We start from the raw sequence: 16,238 nt of genomic DNA on the forward strand, positions 1-16,238 counted from the left end.
AGATTGTCCAGTATTTTCTGTTTTTGTTTCAAGTTCCGACCAAATTTGGCAGAAGTCAATGAGTCTTTGAGACAGCTGTTCAGACAGGGCCAACAGTGTTGCTGGAATCTGGGCCAGCAAAATGCTTTTGAGAAAAATAATAATCTGATTTCCTCTGAAATTTCAGCACATTATGACCCAGAATTACCGACCATAATAGCAGCAGATGCATCATCTACAAGCCTGGGTGCAGTATTATTTTAAGTACAAAGAGACGGTAAACGTGGACCAGTTTATTTGACCTCAAGGACATTCACAGACACAGAGAAAAGATATGCTGCAATTGAAAAGGAAAGATTGGCAGCAACACTGGCATGCGAGAAATTCTTGGGCTATGTGATGGGATTGTGGATCAAAATTGAAACAAAACATAAGCCACGAATGGCTCTTCTGAACATGAAAGTGAATGCGGAGATGCCGCCTCGAATCCAATCGTTCTGATTACATTTAATGAGATATGATTCCATAGCAGTGTACACGCAAAGGAAGTACCAGACAACAGCAGATGCACTATCAACAATTCTTGTTGAAGGAACCAATTTAGAGGATTTGAATTTCATCCAGGGGTGGATGCATGTACATTTCTCATACTTAACAGCCCATCCATTACTGCAAATAAGTTGCAGGAGACAAAAACAAGCACAGCAGGAAGGCGATGAATGTGTCCAGATAAAAAAAATATTATCAGTTGGATGAACAGACTATAGTCTCAAAAGTCTAGTTCCACGTCAGTACTTCAAGCAGAGAAAACAACTCACGATCATTGATTTTAAAGACAGAATAATCATTCCGAGAACACCTCGGCTTGATCTTCTTCAAAGACTTCACCAAGGTCACCTAGGGACAGCAAAATGCTGATCCAAGGCCCAGCAATCAGTCTGGTGGTCAGGCATTAATCATTTTATAGAAGAAATTATTTTGAATTGTCTTATGTGTGCAGTGAATGGCCATGAGCAAAAAGAAACACTATCACTGTCTACTTTTCCATCAAGGCCATGGGAGTGCCTGAGAATGGACTTTTCGAAACAAGATGTTCCTTATTGTTGTTGATTACCAGTCAACATTGATTGAAGTGAACAGATTGAACAGTAACATGACGGCAACAATTATTTTGTCACTGAAGAGAATTTATGCAACACACGGCATTCCACACATTGTATTGTTAGACAATGGTCTGCAATTTGCGAAAGAGTTATTCCGAACCTTTGCAAAAGAATATGATTGATTTGCATAATCAGCTCACCTCAGTATCCTCAGGCAAATGGAGAAGCTGAGAGAGGTTTGTGAGCCATCAAAGAATTGATGGAGGACAATGAAGGTCTCAATTTAGCTTTTGAGTTACAGCACATCATCATTACAAAAGTTTCTCAGCATCAGAGTTGCTGATAGGAAGGAGATTGAGAGCACAATGTTCAGCTCTGCAACAGAAACTAAAAGCTATTATTATCTTGAACGACATGAGAGGGTGAAACAGCATGAGCAAGATGAGAGAAACAAACAGGCTTGTAACTTTCACTTCAGGCAAATAGCAGGTTTATCAGTGCTGAAGGCCAGGTACGAGAACATCAGAAATTGGCTTCGGGCACGATCTTCCAGCCACGCTGCGCGGAAGGCATCTCACCGCTGCACAGCTAGGCCGGTGAAAGCCGGGAGACTGCTCCTGGGATCTACCCGGCTTGCAATGGTTGAACCTGGCGAGACGTTGCAAGAGGAATTCCATCCACAATAGGCATAATTAGTTTTTGGCAAATCTGCATATTAGAGCGAGGCAGTAAGCCTCACTCTAATGTGCAGATTCCCGAGGTACCTGAGGCTTTGGGATTCAAATCCTTTGTTCGGGGACCTCAGGCGAGCTCCATTTGGTACGACTCCCCACAAATGGGGACCAGGCGGAACGGCACGCGTAGTGGTCTCCAAGGGATTCAGAGGCTCCCAGCTGAATGCCCTTTATGCAGGGTGGTGCCCTGCTGCCCTGGCAGTGCCACCTGGGTGCCTTCTGCTACAAAAGGTAAAGTCACACGGAATCAGAGGTGAGCTGGCAAGATGGATACAGAACTGGCTAGGTCATAGAAGGCAGAGAGTAGCAATGGAAGGGTGCTTTTCTGATTGGAGGGCTGTGACTAGTGGTATTCTGTAGGGATCAGTGCTGGGACCTTTGCTGCTCGTAGTTTATATAAATGATTTGGAGGAAAATGTAACTGGCTAGTAAGTTTGCTGATGACACAAAGTTGATGGAATTGCAGATAGCGATGAGGACTGTCACAGGATACAGCAGGATTTCGATTGTTTGGAGACTTGGGCGGTGAAATGGCAAATGGAGTTTAATTCGGACAAATGTGAGGTGATATATTTTGGAAGGTCTAATACAGGTAGGAAATATACAGTGAATGGTAGAACCCTCAAGAGTATTTACAGTCAGAGAGATCTTGGTGTACAGGTCCACAGGTCACTGAAAGGGGCAACACAGGTGGAGAAGGTAGTCAAGAAGGCATACGGCATGCTTGCCTTCATTGGCCGGGGCATTGAGTATAAAAATTGGCAAGTCATGTTGCAGCTGTATAGAACCTTAGTTAGGCCACATTTGGAGTGTAGTGTTCAATTCTGGTCTCCACACTGCCAGAAGGATGTGGAAGCTTTAGAGAGGGTGCAGGAGAGATTTACCAGGATGTTGCCTGGTATGGAGATCATGAGCTATGAGGAGCGGTTGAATAAACTCGGTTTGTTCTCACTGGAATGACGGAGGTTGAGGGGCGACCTGACAGAGGTCTACAAAATTATGAGGGGCATAGACAGAGTGGATCGTCAGAGGCTTTTCCCCAGGGTAGAGGGGTCAATTACGAGGGGGCATAGGTTTAAGGTGCGAGGGGCAAGGTTTAGAGTAGATGTACGAGGCAAGTTTTTTTTTACACAGAGGGTAGTGGGTGCCTGGAATTCGCTGCCGGAGGAGGTGGTGGAAGCAGGGACGATAGTGACGTTTAAGGGGCATCTTGACAAATACATGAGTAAGATGGGAATAGAGGGATACGGACCCCAGAAGTGAAGAAGATTTTAGTTTAGACGGGCAGCATGGCCGGCGCAGGCTTGGAGGGCTGAAGGGCCTGTTCTTGTGCTGTACTTTTCTTTGTTCTTTTGTGCCAAAGTGGTGCTGCCAGCTGGCAGGGGCAATGCTATGGTTCCAGGTTGGCACTGCCAAGGTGCCAAGCTGGCATTTTTTATACGCATGTGATCGGGCCGGGGTTGCCCTGTGTGGGTGTGGGGGGTTGTGTGGGGGGCTGAGGGCCCCTCCCATGTTGCGTGCAGGCTTGGGGGAGGGGGGGGAGGTCTAGTGAGTGGCGTTGAATAGCCAAATATTTCTCGGCACTGCAAGTGCCAGGAAACACGTGGCTAAACGCACTTGCTCAGAAACTTTGTTCCTTTTTGGGAAGATCCCCCCCCCCCCCCTCCCCCCGGCCTAATAATTGAAGGAGCTCCACAACTGAGATGATACAGGATTGAGCCGGCCAAGGGATCTATAAGGAGAAACTGCAATGCCTTAATATTCTTGGGGGGAAAAACTGGGCTTACTATTCAGATCCTGATGGAGATAAGGAAAGAGAAACAAGACAAAGCTCTGCAGCCACCCAGGAGAACACTCAGACCATCAGAAGGGAGGGTGTGGGAGGTCCTTGACCTCAGGAAGAGATCAGACAAGATCAAGGAGATTGATCAAAGCACTTTAGAAACTAACCCTGTGAAGTCTGAGACTTTGCGGGAGATGTAGAGATATGTACGTAACTGGGATAAATACTTGGGGGAAAATGCGGAGGGAGAACATCAGAGGCACATGATGCTTGTAATGATGAAGTAACATAACATGATTAAGTAAGAGGTCTGGATGGAGCAGATGTTCTAACCTCGTGCAGAGGTCGCAATATGTATTCAGTAGCCGTAAATAAAGAGTAACGGTTATAACAAACAAGTCTCAAGCAACTTCCTTTGGGAGAATAACAAGCACTAAAGAACTAGATCCCAAACACACAACAAAGCAGATACCTTTATGGTCAGGGATATGTAGACCTGTGATCCCTGTGCACCTCACGTTTAATTTGGAAAGTAACATTGAATTCCAGTCAAAGGTGTGCAAATATATCATAATCAGCCCAATTTAACACAAATGAAACAGAGTCCTGTGTTGAGCGTGTTTATCCGGGTGTTTCCCGGCGCAAGCAGTGCCGAGAACAACACCGCTATTAAACGGGACTCTGCAAGGACTGCCCCTCCGAGGCCATACATAGCCTAGATCTCCAAACCCCCCCCCCCCCACCATGGCCTTTGGATCCCCCAATTCCCCAACTCACCAAGAAGGGAGTCATTGAGCCCCTCACACCCCACCGCTGGGTATAGGGTGGATACGTGGGTTTGAATAGGGTGATCATTGCTCGGCACAACATTGAGGGCCGAAGGGCCTGTTCTGTGCTGTACTGTTCTATGTTCTATGTTCTCATAAGGCAAGGCAATAGTGCCCCTAACAGCAAGCCAGTGCCACCCAAGGGCCCCCGATCGCTTGGGAGACCCCCCAAGTGCCTGGCCCACATTTGTGCAAACCAGTGCTCAACAATGCCCTCTCAGGGTCTCCGAGGCAATGCCATTAGGTCCCGGGCGCTGGGTAGATCCGGCGTTGATATATTCAAGTGAGACTAACTGCTCACTTAAATATGCAAATCTGGGTCCCGCCCTCAATGGGTGGGAACCAGATCACGATGCCACCGATTAATCTCTGGAGAGGCTTCTCACGGGATTTACCGGCCTCATTGCATCCTAAGTCGGGTGTGGTGAGGCCGATAGATCGCACCCAATTACTTTTTATAAACTCAGCTTTCCTAATGCTTCCATGTGACGTGACCACCTTACTGCCCCCCGGCTGCCTGCATAATTCAGCCCAGCCTTCCTGAAATGACTGTGCATTCTGCAACAATTCTCTGTGTGAAGATATGACTCCTATCCTCTCTCTTCATCCTTCTAATTATTTTATTCCTTTGTCATGGACTCCCAAATAGCGGGATCATATCCCTATTCAGCTTTGAAAACCCATCGCTCAACGCCTTTGGACAGATCAATGTGATTGAAGTATGTCAACATTTGAGGATAGATTGGACTGGTGGTTTAAGGAGATGGGGGAGTAAAGGGATATGGGAACAGGGTGGAGGATTGATTGGGCTGAATGTCCTGTTTTTCCATTACCATTCTGTATGATTGTAACGAGTTGTAATTTGAGGACAGCAGCCAAGTCAAAGTGAGTTTCTCTAAGAGGACTGCACAGACATGACTTTTACGAAGACTAATGGCGTTGTTTGAAGTTGATGCTGCAGCTGCAGGTTTCTATTTTTAGGATCAGTCTGCCCTGTTTGCGTTTTTATATTTTTAGTTCAACTGACAAGCAGCTTCCTGAGGAAATATGATTGAGTAAAAATGAGAGGAGGCGGCGAGGAACAACAGCCAAGCTGGCAGAATGTCTCTTTGATAGAGGTGGCAATGCAGTCTCTAGATTTTTTCCACACTGCGCACTACACTCCACAGCCTCCCCGAGACTCTTACAATCTGATTTTACAACATTTGGCCCCCTTCGTATCAATTTGATAATCCAATGGTTGATGTGGAACTGAGTCATTCACATCAGCACACTCAAGACTTAATCCCCAATCTATGTGGGGTTAGTTCCTCTCAACTGTAATGGAAGTAAGGGTTCTATTAATGACTTTGGGTCCCTTGGGATAAGCAAGGAATATGAGCACTGCTTCCTGGTCCTGATTACTCCAATTATCTCTGTTGAAAATTTATGTGTCCTTCTCTGATGAGTTGAATATTGGTGTGGCCCCCATGGTGAAATATCCTGCCATGGGTTTCACACATGAGGAATGGAAGGGGTTTGGTCTGTTGGCACCTTGCAGAATGGGAATGAATACAAAGGGTCTTCCTCCACTGAAATTCTGGATGCGAGGAATGACTTTGCAGGAGTTTGGTCCATTGGAATTATATACAAAGGATGTGAATTGGTGAGGCTTTGATCCATTGAGATTCTGGGAATGAATTGGAATAATTTGTTTTATTGATAGACTATAAAATCGTTTTCTGACTGCGTTTTGATTCGTTACTTGATAAAGGATTGGGTGAATCCCTGTGAAGTTGCAAAGCCAGATCCAGTCCTTGCCTGATTTCACAAACTTTCCAGCAGTGACAGCAGTGATGAGGGACAGGAATCTGTTAAACATTGTGGAGAGCCAAAGGGATTGGGAGTTGAACTTTTTATCATGGAGAAACAGACTTTCCAATATAAGCACAGTGGATGTGAAATGTCATTAAAGGAAAGCATGACCTTGTCTTCTGTTCTATAAAGTGCTGCATAAAGAAATACAGGAGAGTAATGACAGCAGGCGTGAGTAAATTGAAGAGTAACTTTAGGGGCTCCGATAAGAAACATGGTAGAGGTAGAGGTTTGGAAAGATAACAGTTGATAAAGCCTGTTTTACAAAGGATTTAAGAACAGTTACACCAGGAAGTCCAGGTTCAGGGAAATAGGTTTGCAGTAAAGAATTACAACTGATTACATGAATCAACTGGCGTCAAAGGTCATGTACCTTTAACGTGGGATTAATATGCTGTATAAAGGACTATGGTTTTCAATAATTCCTCAGAGTGCTCAAAGGATAGAACCTGAGTTGATCACTCAGACCAATCATTAGTCAAATCTGATCCATACACAACATTACAAAGCATTTTGTCCACTCTCAGAAAATGTTGCTGTGAACTTTAGAAAGAAGTAATTAAAAACAGAAAACCCTGAATAAACTCAGCAGCATCTGTTGAGAGAGAAGCAGAGGGCACGATTCTCCCCCAACATTTCCAAGTTAATTTGGGGCGTTTTTATCAGGGAGTTTCCCGCTCTACCAGCGAGTTCCCCACCGCTATTTAATGTCACTTAATCACTTTTTTATGCCCTGAAGAGTTTCTCACCGGCTTAGCCCACGCTTAGAACTTTTTTTTAGCACTGGTGAGCTGAACGCAGAGATCAGGCCACCATTTTGAAAGGGTGTCCTGAACTCTAAGTGAGCTTGTCTCCTACAGCCTCCACCCATGGCAATGTCACCCTTCACACACATGGACACTACCCCACACCTCCCAAGTGAGGACATTCCGCTGTGGGGTCCCCTCTTCAGGCCCTTCCAAGCCCTCTGACAGCATCCCCTCCCTTCTAGGACCCCCACCAATCACCCCCTTCCAACCACGTGGAGGCACCTACTTAGCTGCCCTGCACTCCCCCACCCATCAACCCTCCCCCCCCCACCCTCGTTTGATGGGCATGACCCCCCCTCGGCCCCTGACCATCGACAGATTTTTGTTCTTACTTTTTAAGCCAGGAATCCTGAGCCATGAGATCTGTTAATTTGGGACTGGAATCCCACAGAATAACCCTGAGACATTCCTCTTGGGAACAGCTGAATCTCTAACTGAGGAGTGCTGCTATGTACTTGACACTCAATAACAATAAGCGCCCTTAACACGGAAAACATCGCAAGCCGCTTCACCGGAGCATAACAAGGAAAATCTGGATGTTGAACTAATGAAGAAGAGATTAAGAGGTCTAAGGACCTGATCAAATATAAACCAAACAATTAGGTTTTAAGGCTTGCTGAAAGGAGAAAGAGGTAGCGAGATTTAGGGAAGAAATTCCAGAATTTAGGGTTTACACACAGCTGTCAAAGGGTGGGCGAAAGAGGTAGGAAATACGGAAGAGATAGGAGTTGGAGGAATGCGGAAATGCTGGAAGGTTGTAGACCTGGAGGAGATTACAGAGGTAGGGAGGGGTCAAATTATGGAGAGATTTTAAAAATATATAAATTTAGTGTAGCCAATTCTTTTTTTTTTAATTAAGGGGCAATTTTAGGGAGGCCAATCCACCTGCCCTGCACACCTTTGGGTTTTGGGAGTGAAACCCACGTAAACACGGGGAGAATGTGCAAACTCCACACGGACAGTGACCCCGGTTCCTCGGCGCCGTAAGGCAGCAGTGCTAACCACTGCACCACCGAGCCGCCTTGTTATGGAGGGATTTAAACTCCTGGATGATACACTGTTTGGAAAGTTATCTGAGGCAACAACTCAACCCCATCACATTCCCCATATTGAAGATTTTCAACAGCACCACCATTTTACTCCTGTTGATTGTGTTTCATAGATTTTCATAGAATTTACAGTGCAGAAGGAGGCCATTCGGCCCATCGAGTCTGCACCGGCTCCTGGAAAGAGCACCCTACCCAAGGTCAACACCTCCACCCTATCCCCGTAACCCAGTAACCTCACCCAACACTAAGGGCAATTTTGGACACTAAGGGCAATTTAGCATGGCCAATCCACCTAACCCGCACATCTTTGGACTGTGGGAGGAAACCGGAGCACCCTGAGGAAACCCACGCACACACGGGGAGGATGTGCAGACTCCGCACAGACAGTGACCCAAGCCAGAATCGAACCTGGGACCCTGGAGCTGTGAAGCGATTGTGCTATCCACAATGCTATCGTGCTCCCCAGTGTTAACTGAAAGGAGACAATTGACTGAGGATGTGGTACAATATAACATCTCGAATACTAATTTATTAATTAATTCATTATGATTACTCCACATCAGTTTAAGTTATAAATCAATTGGAACCATTCGGACAAGACCAGTTACTATTTACATATCACTGACATCACAGGAATGGGGGACTTCATCAAGTTCCTCTGAAATTAATCTCTATATTAAACTCTATAATCCACATCTCCCGCCCTGCCATATTTTACCAACTAAGGGTATTTCTGCAACATTGCAGCATAGGTGAGATCTGATAGTTTTTCTTAGAACCTGCGTAACAAATTCCTTGTAAAGAGCATCCTTTGTGGAATATGAGAAGGACGGAAGAGGAAAGGGTCCAGGAGGAGAATGGGAAGGTTCAGGCGAAAGAGGGGTTGTAAAATTTAGAGAGGGAGAAAGAGAGAGGGTGTGGTGTGTGGCTGTGGTGTGTGTGATGCGCGAGTGTGCATGGGTGTATTGTGTATGGATGTGGTGTGGGGCATGTGTGGTCTGTGGGGGTGTGTGTTATCTGTGTGTGCATGATGTGTATGGTGTGTTGGGCATTGTGGGTGTGTGTACGTATGTGTGTGCGTGGTATGTATGTGTGGTGTGGGTGTAGTGTGTGTCTGGTGTGAGAGTGTGCTATGTTTGTGTGTGTGGCGTGTATGTATCATGTGCATGGTGTGAGTGTATGGTGTGCGTGCGTGGTGTGTGTATGGTGCTCTCTCTGCCTCACTGTGAATTGAAGGTATATCACTTACCTTTGAGGTATGTTGAGTGTCATAAGCACCACCACTCCAATCAGTGTAGGGATAAGGCAGTAGAGGAATGGAAGCCAGGATATCTGTCCAAGTTCTGTCTTGCGCAGTGCTGTAGAGTGCGACAAAAGACGAGATTATTATTACATTAAAAGTGGTGGCAGTTTAAAATTTTGATCGTGCTTTCAGTTTTAAAAGAGTTTTCTACCCTGAAGGCTTGTACCATGGTTCAAGTCTATATTAGCGTTATGCAAGCAGCTGCTCTGATATTGTACAAGAGCAAGGCGCTCCAGACACTGGAAAAATAAAATAAAATAAAATGTTGGAAATATTCAGCAGGTCTGGCAGCACCTGTGGACAGAGAAATAGAGTTAACTTTTCAGGTCAGTGGCCCACTTCATCAGAACTGGGAGCACTTTGAGATGTAACAGTTTTTAGTGGAGCAGGAAAAGGGAGGGTGGGGACTAAAGGGCAAACTGGAAGATCTGTGACGTGGAGGAGGCAGGGGAGAGAAAATGACAAAATGGGTTGTTGGATGTTCAGTAGGTCTCACAAATAGGTTCTGAGTCTTGCATCGTTGAACATTAACTGTTTGCTGCTAACACATAACTATGTACAAATGTAGCTCAAACTATGAACTAATTCCATGCTTGCTTCTACATGGGTTTCTGCCCAGTTCCACAACTCTCTAGTGTCAGTTCAAGTGTCTTTTTACATCATACTGTGGGAAGTAATGTTTCCCAGTCCCACATTAACCCTTGCAATGCCGCATACCCTTACACTACATCCCCGCCGCCCGCAAGTCTTCATTCAGGCTCCCCTTTTCTCTCCCTCTCAAACCTCTAATTTTATAATCTCAGATGACCTGGAAGTTTGACGATTCTTCCAGATTTCGATCCGGTCACATTTGGAGGAGTAATAGCCTCTGCTGATTTGAGCAATCTTTGTTGGGGTTTGCGTTTCTGGCACTTGCTTGTCTTTTTCTGATACAGTTTTTCCACTCCTTGGAGTTGAACTCCACTTTGTCTGACATGGTCGACCACCCTTTTGTGGTCAGCCTTCTTTGGCCCAGATTCTCCCTGCTCCTTTGTTGCTTCACTGGTGGGACAGTTGGAGTCACTCTGCACCATGGCTTGCTTTTGCCATATAAAATGGATCAGTGGCCTTGACGGATTTTAGACTGTCTGACTATATGGAAGGCCTTTTCTTGGCCTGTAGTGTGTCTGAAAGGGCATCGTCAGCCACTCTGACAACAATTCTGTCCCTCATGAGTTCTGAATTAAGGTTACCATAGTCACAGCCTGAAGCCAATCTGTACAATTTGTTTATAAAGAGATTTATAAAGAGATTTATGCAGAAGAGATTTACCAGGATGTTGCCTGGTATGGAGGGCATTAGCTATGAGGAGCGGTTGAATAAACTTGGTTTGTTCTCACAGGAACGATGGAGGTTGAGGGGCGACCTGGTAGAGGTCTACAAAATTATGAGGGGCATAGACAGAGTGGATAGTCAGAGGCTTTTCCCCAGGGTAGAGGGATCAATTACTAGGGGGCATAGGTTTAAGGTGCGAGGGGCAAGGTTTAGAGGAGATGTACGAGGCAAATATTTTACACAGAGGGTAGTGGGGGCCTGGAACTCACTGCCGGAGGAGGTGGTGGAAGCAGGGACGATAGTGACATTTAAGGGGCATCTTGACAAATACATGAATAGGATGGGAATAGAGGAATATGGACCCAGGAAGTGTAGAAGATTTTAGTTTAGACGGGCAGCATGGTCGGCACGGGCTTGGAGGGCCGAAGGGCCTGTTCTTGTGCTGTACTTTGCTTTGTTCTTTGTTCTTTAAAAGAGCCAACTGGTTCTTTAGACTATTGGACACATTTTTTCAATTTCGCACTCTCTAAATCTTTATTGCTTCTTAGATTAAAATATGTATCAAAATATTTTAGAGCTTCAATAAATTTATCTGAGGATTTGTTTATTCCTTGCCTTAGAATTATATCATTGTCTACTGAATAAAGAGGTGCATTCACTCGTTCAACTTCTATCTTTTTATCTAGTCCTGAAGCTATCATGTATCTGAACAATCTTTCCATCAAAGTCCCCGGGCGAGATTCTCCGCAAATGCGGAGAATCGTAAAGGCTGCCGTGGGACAGGCCGTGACCCATGGCAGCCTTCACGCCCACTCCCGGGGCCGATTCTCCCCCCCGGGCGGGGCTAGGAGCACGGCCCCGTGCGTCACGGCGGTCGTCAAGGCCGCACGTCAAACGTCATGCCAGCTGACGCGTCCGATGACGTCAGCCGCGCATGCGCAGGTTGGACAACGCCAACCCGCGGATGCGCAGTTGGCGTCTTTTCCCTCAGCCGCTCCGCAAGACGTGGCGGCTTGATCTTGTGGGACGGCGGAGGGAAAAGAGTGCGTCCGTTACGGATGCACGGCCCGCGATCGGTGGGCACCGATCGCGGTCCTATGCCTCCCTTGGCATGGCTGTGGTACTGCCGTGCCAATCGGGCCCCCAGATGCCCCGCCCGTTTCATGACGGCAGCAAGCAAGTGTGTTTGCTGCCATGTTGAAACGGGCGTGAAGTCCGGCCGCTCGGCCCATTGGCCTCGGAGAATCGCCGCTCGCCGTAAAAAAAGCGGGAGGGTGTGAAGAATGTCAGGAGGCCCTCCCGCTATTCTCCCACCCGGCGTGGGGGGCGGAGAATTGCGCCGCCCAATTTTGGATTTGGTCTGGCCCTTGGATAAGTTCAAATTGGTCTGGTAATGTTTACTTGTTGTCCAAGTTCAGGTGAGTACAGCTTTGAATGCTGCACAAAGTCTCTCCCCCACTTGTCACGATTTGGTCCATTCCCGCGGTAATGGTAGTCCTGATCTCTTTGGGGTCTAGTTCTTTGCTGCGATCTGTGAACTCAACAATTAGGGGCCATCCCTGGAATATCAGAGGATTTTTGAACGTTTTACAATTGATCCCCAGCTTTGGATGAGGTTTTTAACATCTTACGCCTTTCTTTTCTTCCAATGAGCTAGGCCACGACACAATATGGCGCTGATTGTGAACTGGGGCAGGCCACAGTGGTTTCAGGAACAGGCTGCTCTGACTTTTTTTTATCAGCACTAAAGCTTTTTAAACTAGTCCGGGCTTACCACTGAATGTTTTGCTCATGCCTGCTAGCCGTCTCGCTCTAATATGCAGATTTGCCAAAAGATGATCCTGCCCACAATGGGCGGGCTTCACATCGCAAGCCGGGTAGATCGAGGGAGCAGGATCTCCAGTCGTTTACCGGCCATGTTGCACTGTGGCGCACTGATTTTCAGGCGCAGCGTGGCTGGTAAATCACACTCTTAACTATTTATTGGTAACACATAACTGTGTACATATAATGTGGAGATGCCGGGGCAGGGCTGGGGTGGGCACAGTAAGAAGTCTTACAACACCAGGTTAAAGTCCAACAGGTTTGTTTCAAACACGAGCTTTCGGAGCGCAGTCCCTTCATCACCTAGTGATGAAGCTAGTGATTCGAAACAATTAAGCTAGTGATTCATCAGACTAGTGATTTGAAACAAACCTGTTGGACTTTAACCTGGTGTTGTGAGACTTTATGCCATGTACATACAAACAGGGTATAGCCCAAGCTATGAACTTTATCGTGGTATTGTTAGACTTCATATTATGTACATATAAACAGGGTATAGCCCAAACTATGAGCTAACTCCATGCTTGCTTCTGTACAGGTCTCTGTCCAGTCCACAACTCTCTCTAGTCTCAGTTCATGTAAATCTTTATACTGTGGGGAGTACTGTTTCCCAGTCCCACATTAACCCTTTCTCTGCCACATACCCGTATACTACAGGGATGATAGTGCAAGACAAAAGGAGATGGTAATGGGACAAGTAAAGAAACAAAAAATGTATCCTGAGGAGATGTGAATGTGAAAAGTAAAGTCATGTCCAAAAACAGAGAACATAATGGGGGCAGATGTTACCCATATTGCGCCTGGAAGGCTATAAAGTGTCTAGTCAAAAGATGAGGTACTGTTTCTCGGACTTACATTGAGCTTCATCGGAGCAGTGAAGGAGGACAAGATCTGAGGGGAAGAGGCGGAGAATAAAAATGACAGGTGGTTGGAAGTTCGGGATTATGCTCATGGACTGATTAGAGGCATTGTACAAAGCGGCCACCCAATCTGTGTTTGGTCTCCCCAATGTAGAGGGGACCACAGAGTGAGCTGCATGAAAGAAGTACAAGTAAACTGCATTTTACCTGGAAGATGGAGGGGGTAAAAGGGCCGTATTGTATCTTCGGCACTTCCATGGGAAGATGCTGTGGAAAGGGAAGGGCATACAGGAAATGATTGAGAAGTGAACCAAGGTGTTGCAGAGGGAACAGTGCCCTGGGAATGCTAAATGGGGAGGGGAAGATGTATTTGCGGTGGCCTCATGCTGGAGTTGGGGAAAATGGCTGAGGGCCATTCAATGTAGAGGCTGTAAGGTAAAGACAAGGGGAAACTCTCGGTGGTTTTGGAAAGGGGTAAAGGACAGGGCAGAGATGCGGGAAATGGAACAGACATGGTTGTGAGACCAGGGTGGACAATGAATCCCTGGTTATGGAAGAAGGAAGACATATTGAAAGTGCTGGTGTAAGAGGTTGCATTGTCAGAACCGTGGAGATGGTGAATCTGTGAGAATGGAAGCCAAATGTGAACAACAGTAGCTAACAGAGAAATCGAGGAAGGGAAGTAGTAGATTCTGATGAGGGAAGGATGGAAATTGAAATTCCAGTTGATGAAATTTGTCAATCCAGGGTGAGAGCAGGAAACAGTGCTGATGCAATTATCATTATACATGGTCCAGTGGGAGTTAGGAGGAGGAAGAGCCAGAGTGTTGGTGTTCTCAATCGGCGAGGTAAAGGTTGGTCTACAAAAAAACAACAGGATAGATGATAGTGTTGGGATTAGACCAGAGAGAATGGAATGCTGCAAGTTCAGAGGGACGTAGATGAGAATGAATGAGAGGAATAGATGGCCGATGTCACGGTGGTAGTTCTCGATGACAAAATCTGGAGGGGACAAGAGGCAAAATGGAGGGGTCCAAGGAAATAATAATAATCTTTATTAGTGTCACAAGTAGGCTTACATTAACACTACAGTGAAGTCACTGTGAAAAGCCCCTAGTCACCACACTCTGGCGTCTGTTCAGGTACAGAGGGAGAACTTAGAATGTCCAAATCATCTAACAGCACGTCTTTCAGGACTTGTGGGAGGAAACCGGAGCACCAGTTGGAAACCCACGCTGACAGGTGGAGAACACCGCACAGACAGTGACCCGAGCATTGAACCCGGGTCTCTGCCGCTGTGAAGTAACAGTGCTAACCACTGTGCTACCATGCCACCCAAGGTATTCTCCATGAATTTATATAGAATCAAAGAAACAAGAGAAAAATTACTGCACAAAAGAAGGCCATTCGGCCCATTTTGTCTGTGCTGGCCATGAAAGGATTATTCAGCCTCATCCCACTTTCCAGATCACGGGCTGTAGATTGCAGCATTGCAAGTGCACATTGACAAGGCGCAGTGGTGACGTCACTGGACTAGCAGTCCAGAGGCCCAGGCTTCGAGCTTCTTTGGAACAATGTAGAAGGCTGGGGACTGAAAGGTTGGAGTGGGAGTGGAGTGGGGAATTAAAACAATAAGCGACCAGAGGTTTGGGGTCTGAATGGAGGTGTTTCTCAATTTCTCAGTTACATAATTTGCTTTTGGTCTCTACTCCACGACCACTTCTTTGATTGGGAGACTTTCCCCCATCGCATAGCGAACCGTCACTCCGATCTTCAGAATTTCACGGTCGCACAATGGTTAGCCAGCGGCAGAGGGCGGGGAGTTATGGGTGTGTGGAACAGGGCTCGGTGCGAGGGGCACCGTGCTGGTTACTCACGCTGGCCCCACTGAGGAGGTCATGTAGCTTCTTCCTACACTACTGACCAGTCCTGGCAGTGGGCCCATGGGGCGCATGAGCTCTTCCACCTGCGCCCAGGCCTGATGTATGGCAGCAGGCGGCGATCTCCTCTCCACCCCAGAGAACAGGGTGGCCCGCCTCTCCTCCACAGCGTCCAGCAGTGTCTCACGCTCTGTGTCCGCACACCAGGGTGCCGCTCTCCGTGCTTCCACCTTGTTGGCTGGGATGAGTGTGTGTGGGGAATGGAGTGCTGCTGATATGCGGCTGCAGCTTGCCAGCCTCTCGAGTGGCATCTCAAGCCCAACAAATCGGACACTGTTTTACAGAGGAATTGATTGAGTTGTACATGGTGCCGGTGCTAACCCATTAATGGGTCATGTAAAGCTCCGGGACCAGTGCAAGCTTAGCTGTCGTAGAAATCAATTCAGTCCCAGTGTCAACACTTAGGGCGCGATTCTCCGCTGCCCACGATGGGTCGGAGAATAGCAGGAGGGCCTTCCCGACAATTTTCATGGCCTCCTGCTATTCTCCCCCCCCTCCGGCCGCCCCCCGACACGAATCGCTGCTCGTCGTTTTTTACGGCGAACAGCGATTCTCCGCAGGCCGATAGGCCGAATACCGTGGAGTTTACGGCCGTTTTCACAGCCGCGATCACACCTGCTTTCAGTGTCCCGGACAACCATGGCACCCAAGGGTGGCATGGGCCTGCGATCAGTGGGCACCGATTGCGGGCAGCGGGTCTGATACCCGCGCACTATTTGTTCTTCCGCCACTCCGCAGGATCAGTCTGCGGGGCGGCTGAGGGGCATGAAGGCCCGCGCATGCGTGGGTTTGATGCGTCTGCGTGATGACGTCATCCACGCATGCGCGGGTTGGAGCCGTCCAACCCGCGCATGCACGG

General features: G+C 47.2%; 1 protein-coding gene across 3 annotated transcripts in view; it reads right to left on the bottom strand.

The window, feature by feature from the left end:
• LOC119978887 (interleukin-21 receptor-like) overlaps positions 1-16,238 on the bottom strand; it is a 110,113-nt gene that overhangs the window by 33,733 nt on the left and 60,142 nt on the right. For all 3 annotated transcript variants that reach the window (XM_038820795.1, XM_038820797.1, XM_038820796.1), the window contains exon 7: positions 9,388-9,496. In XM_038820795.1, coding sequence (XP_038676723.1) covers positions 9,388-9,496 — 109 coding nt within the window. The remainder of the gene's footprint in view (positions 1-9,387; positions 9,497-16,238) is intronic.

The sequence above is a fragment of the Scyliorhinus canicula genome, chromosome 15, assembly GCF_902713615.1.
Source record: "Scyliorhinus canicula chromosome 15, sScyCan1.1, whole genome shotgun sequence".
In the NCBI taxonomy this organism is placed as follows: domain Eukaryota; kingdom Metazoa; phylum Chordata; class Chondrichthyes; order Carcharhiniformes; family Scyliorhinidae; genus Scyliorhinus; species Scyliorhinus canicula.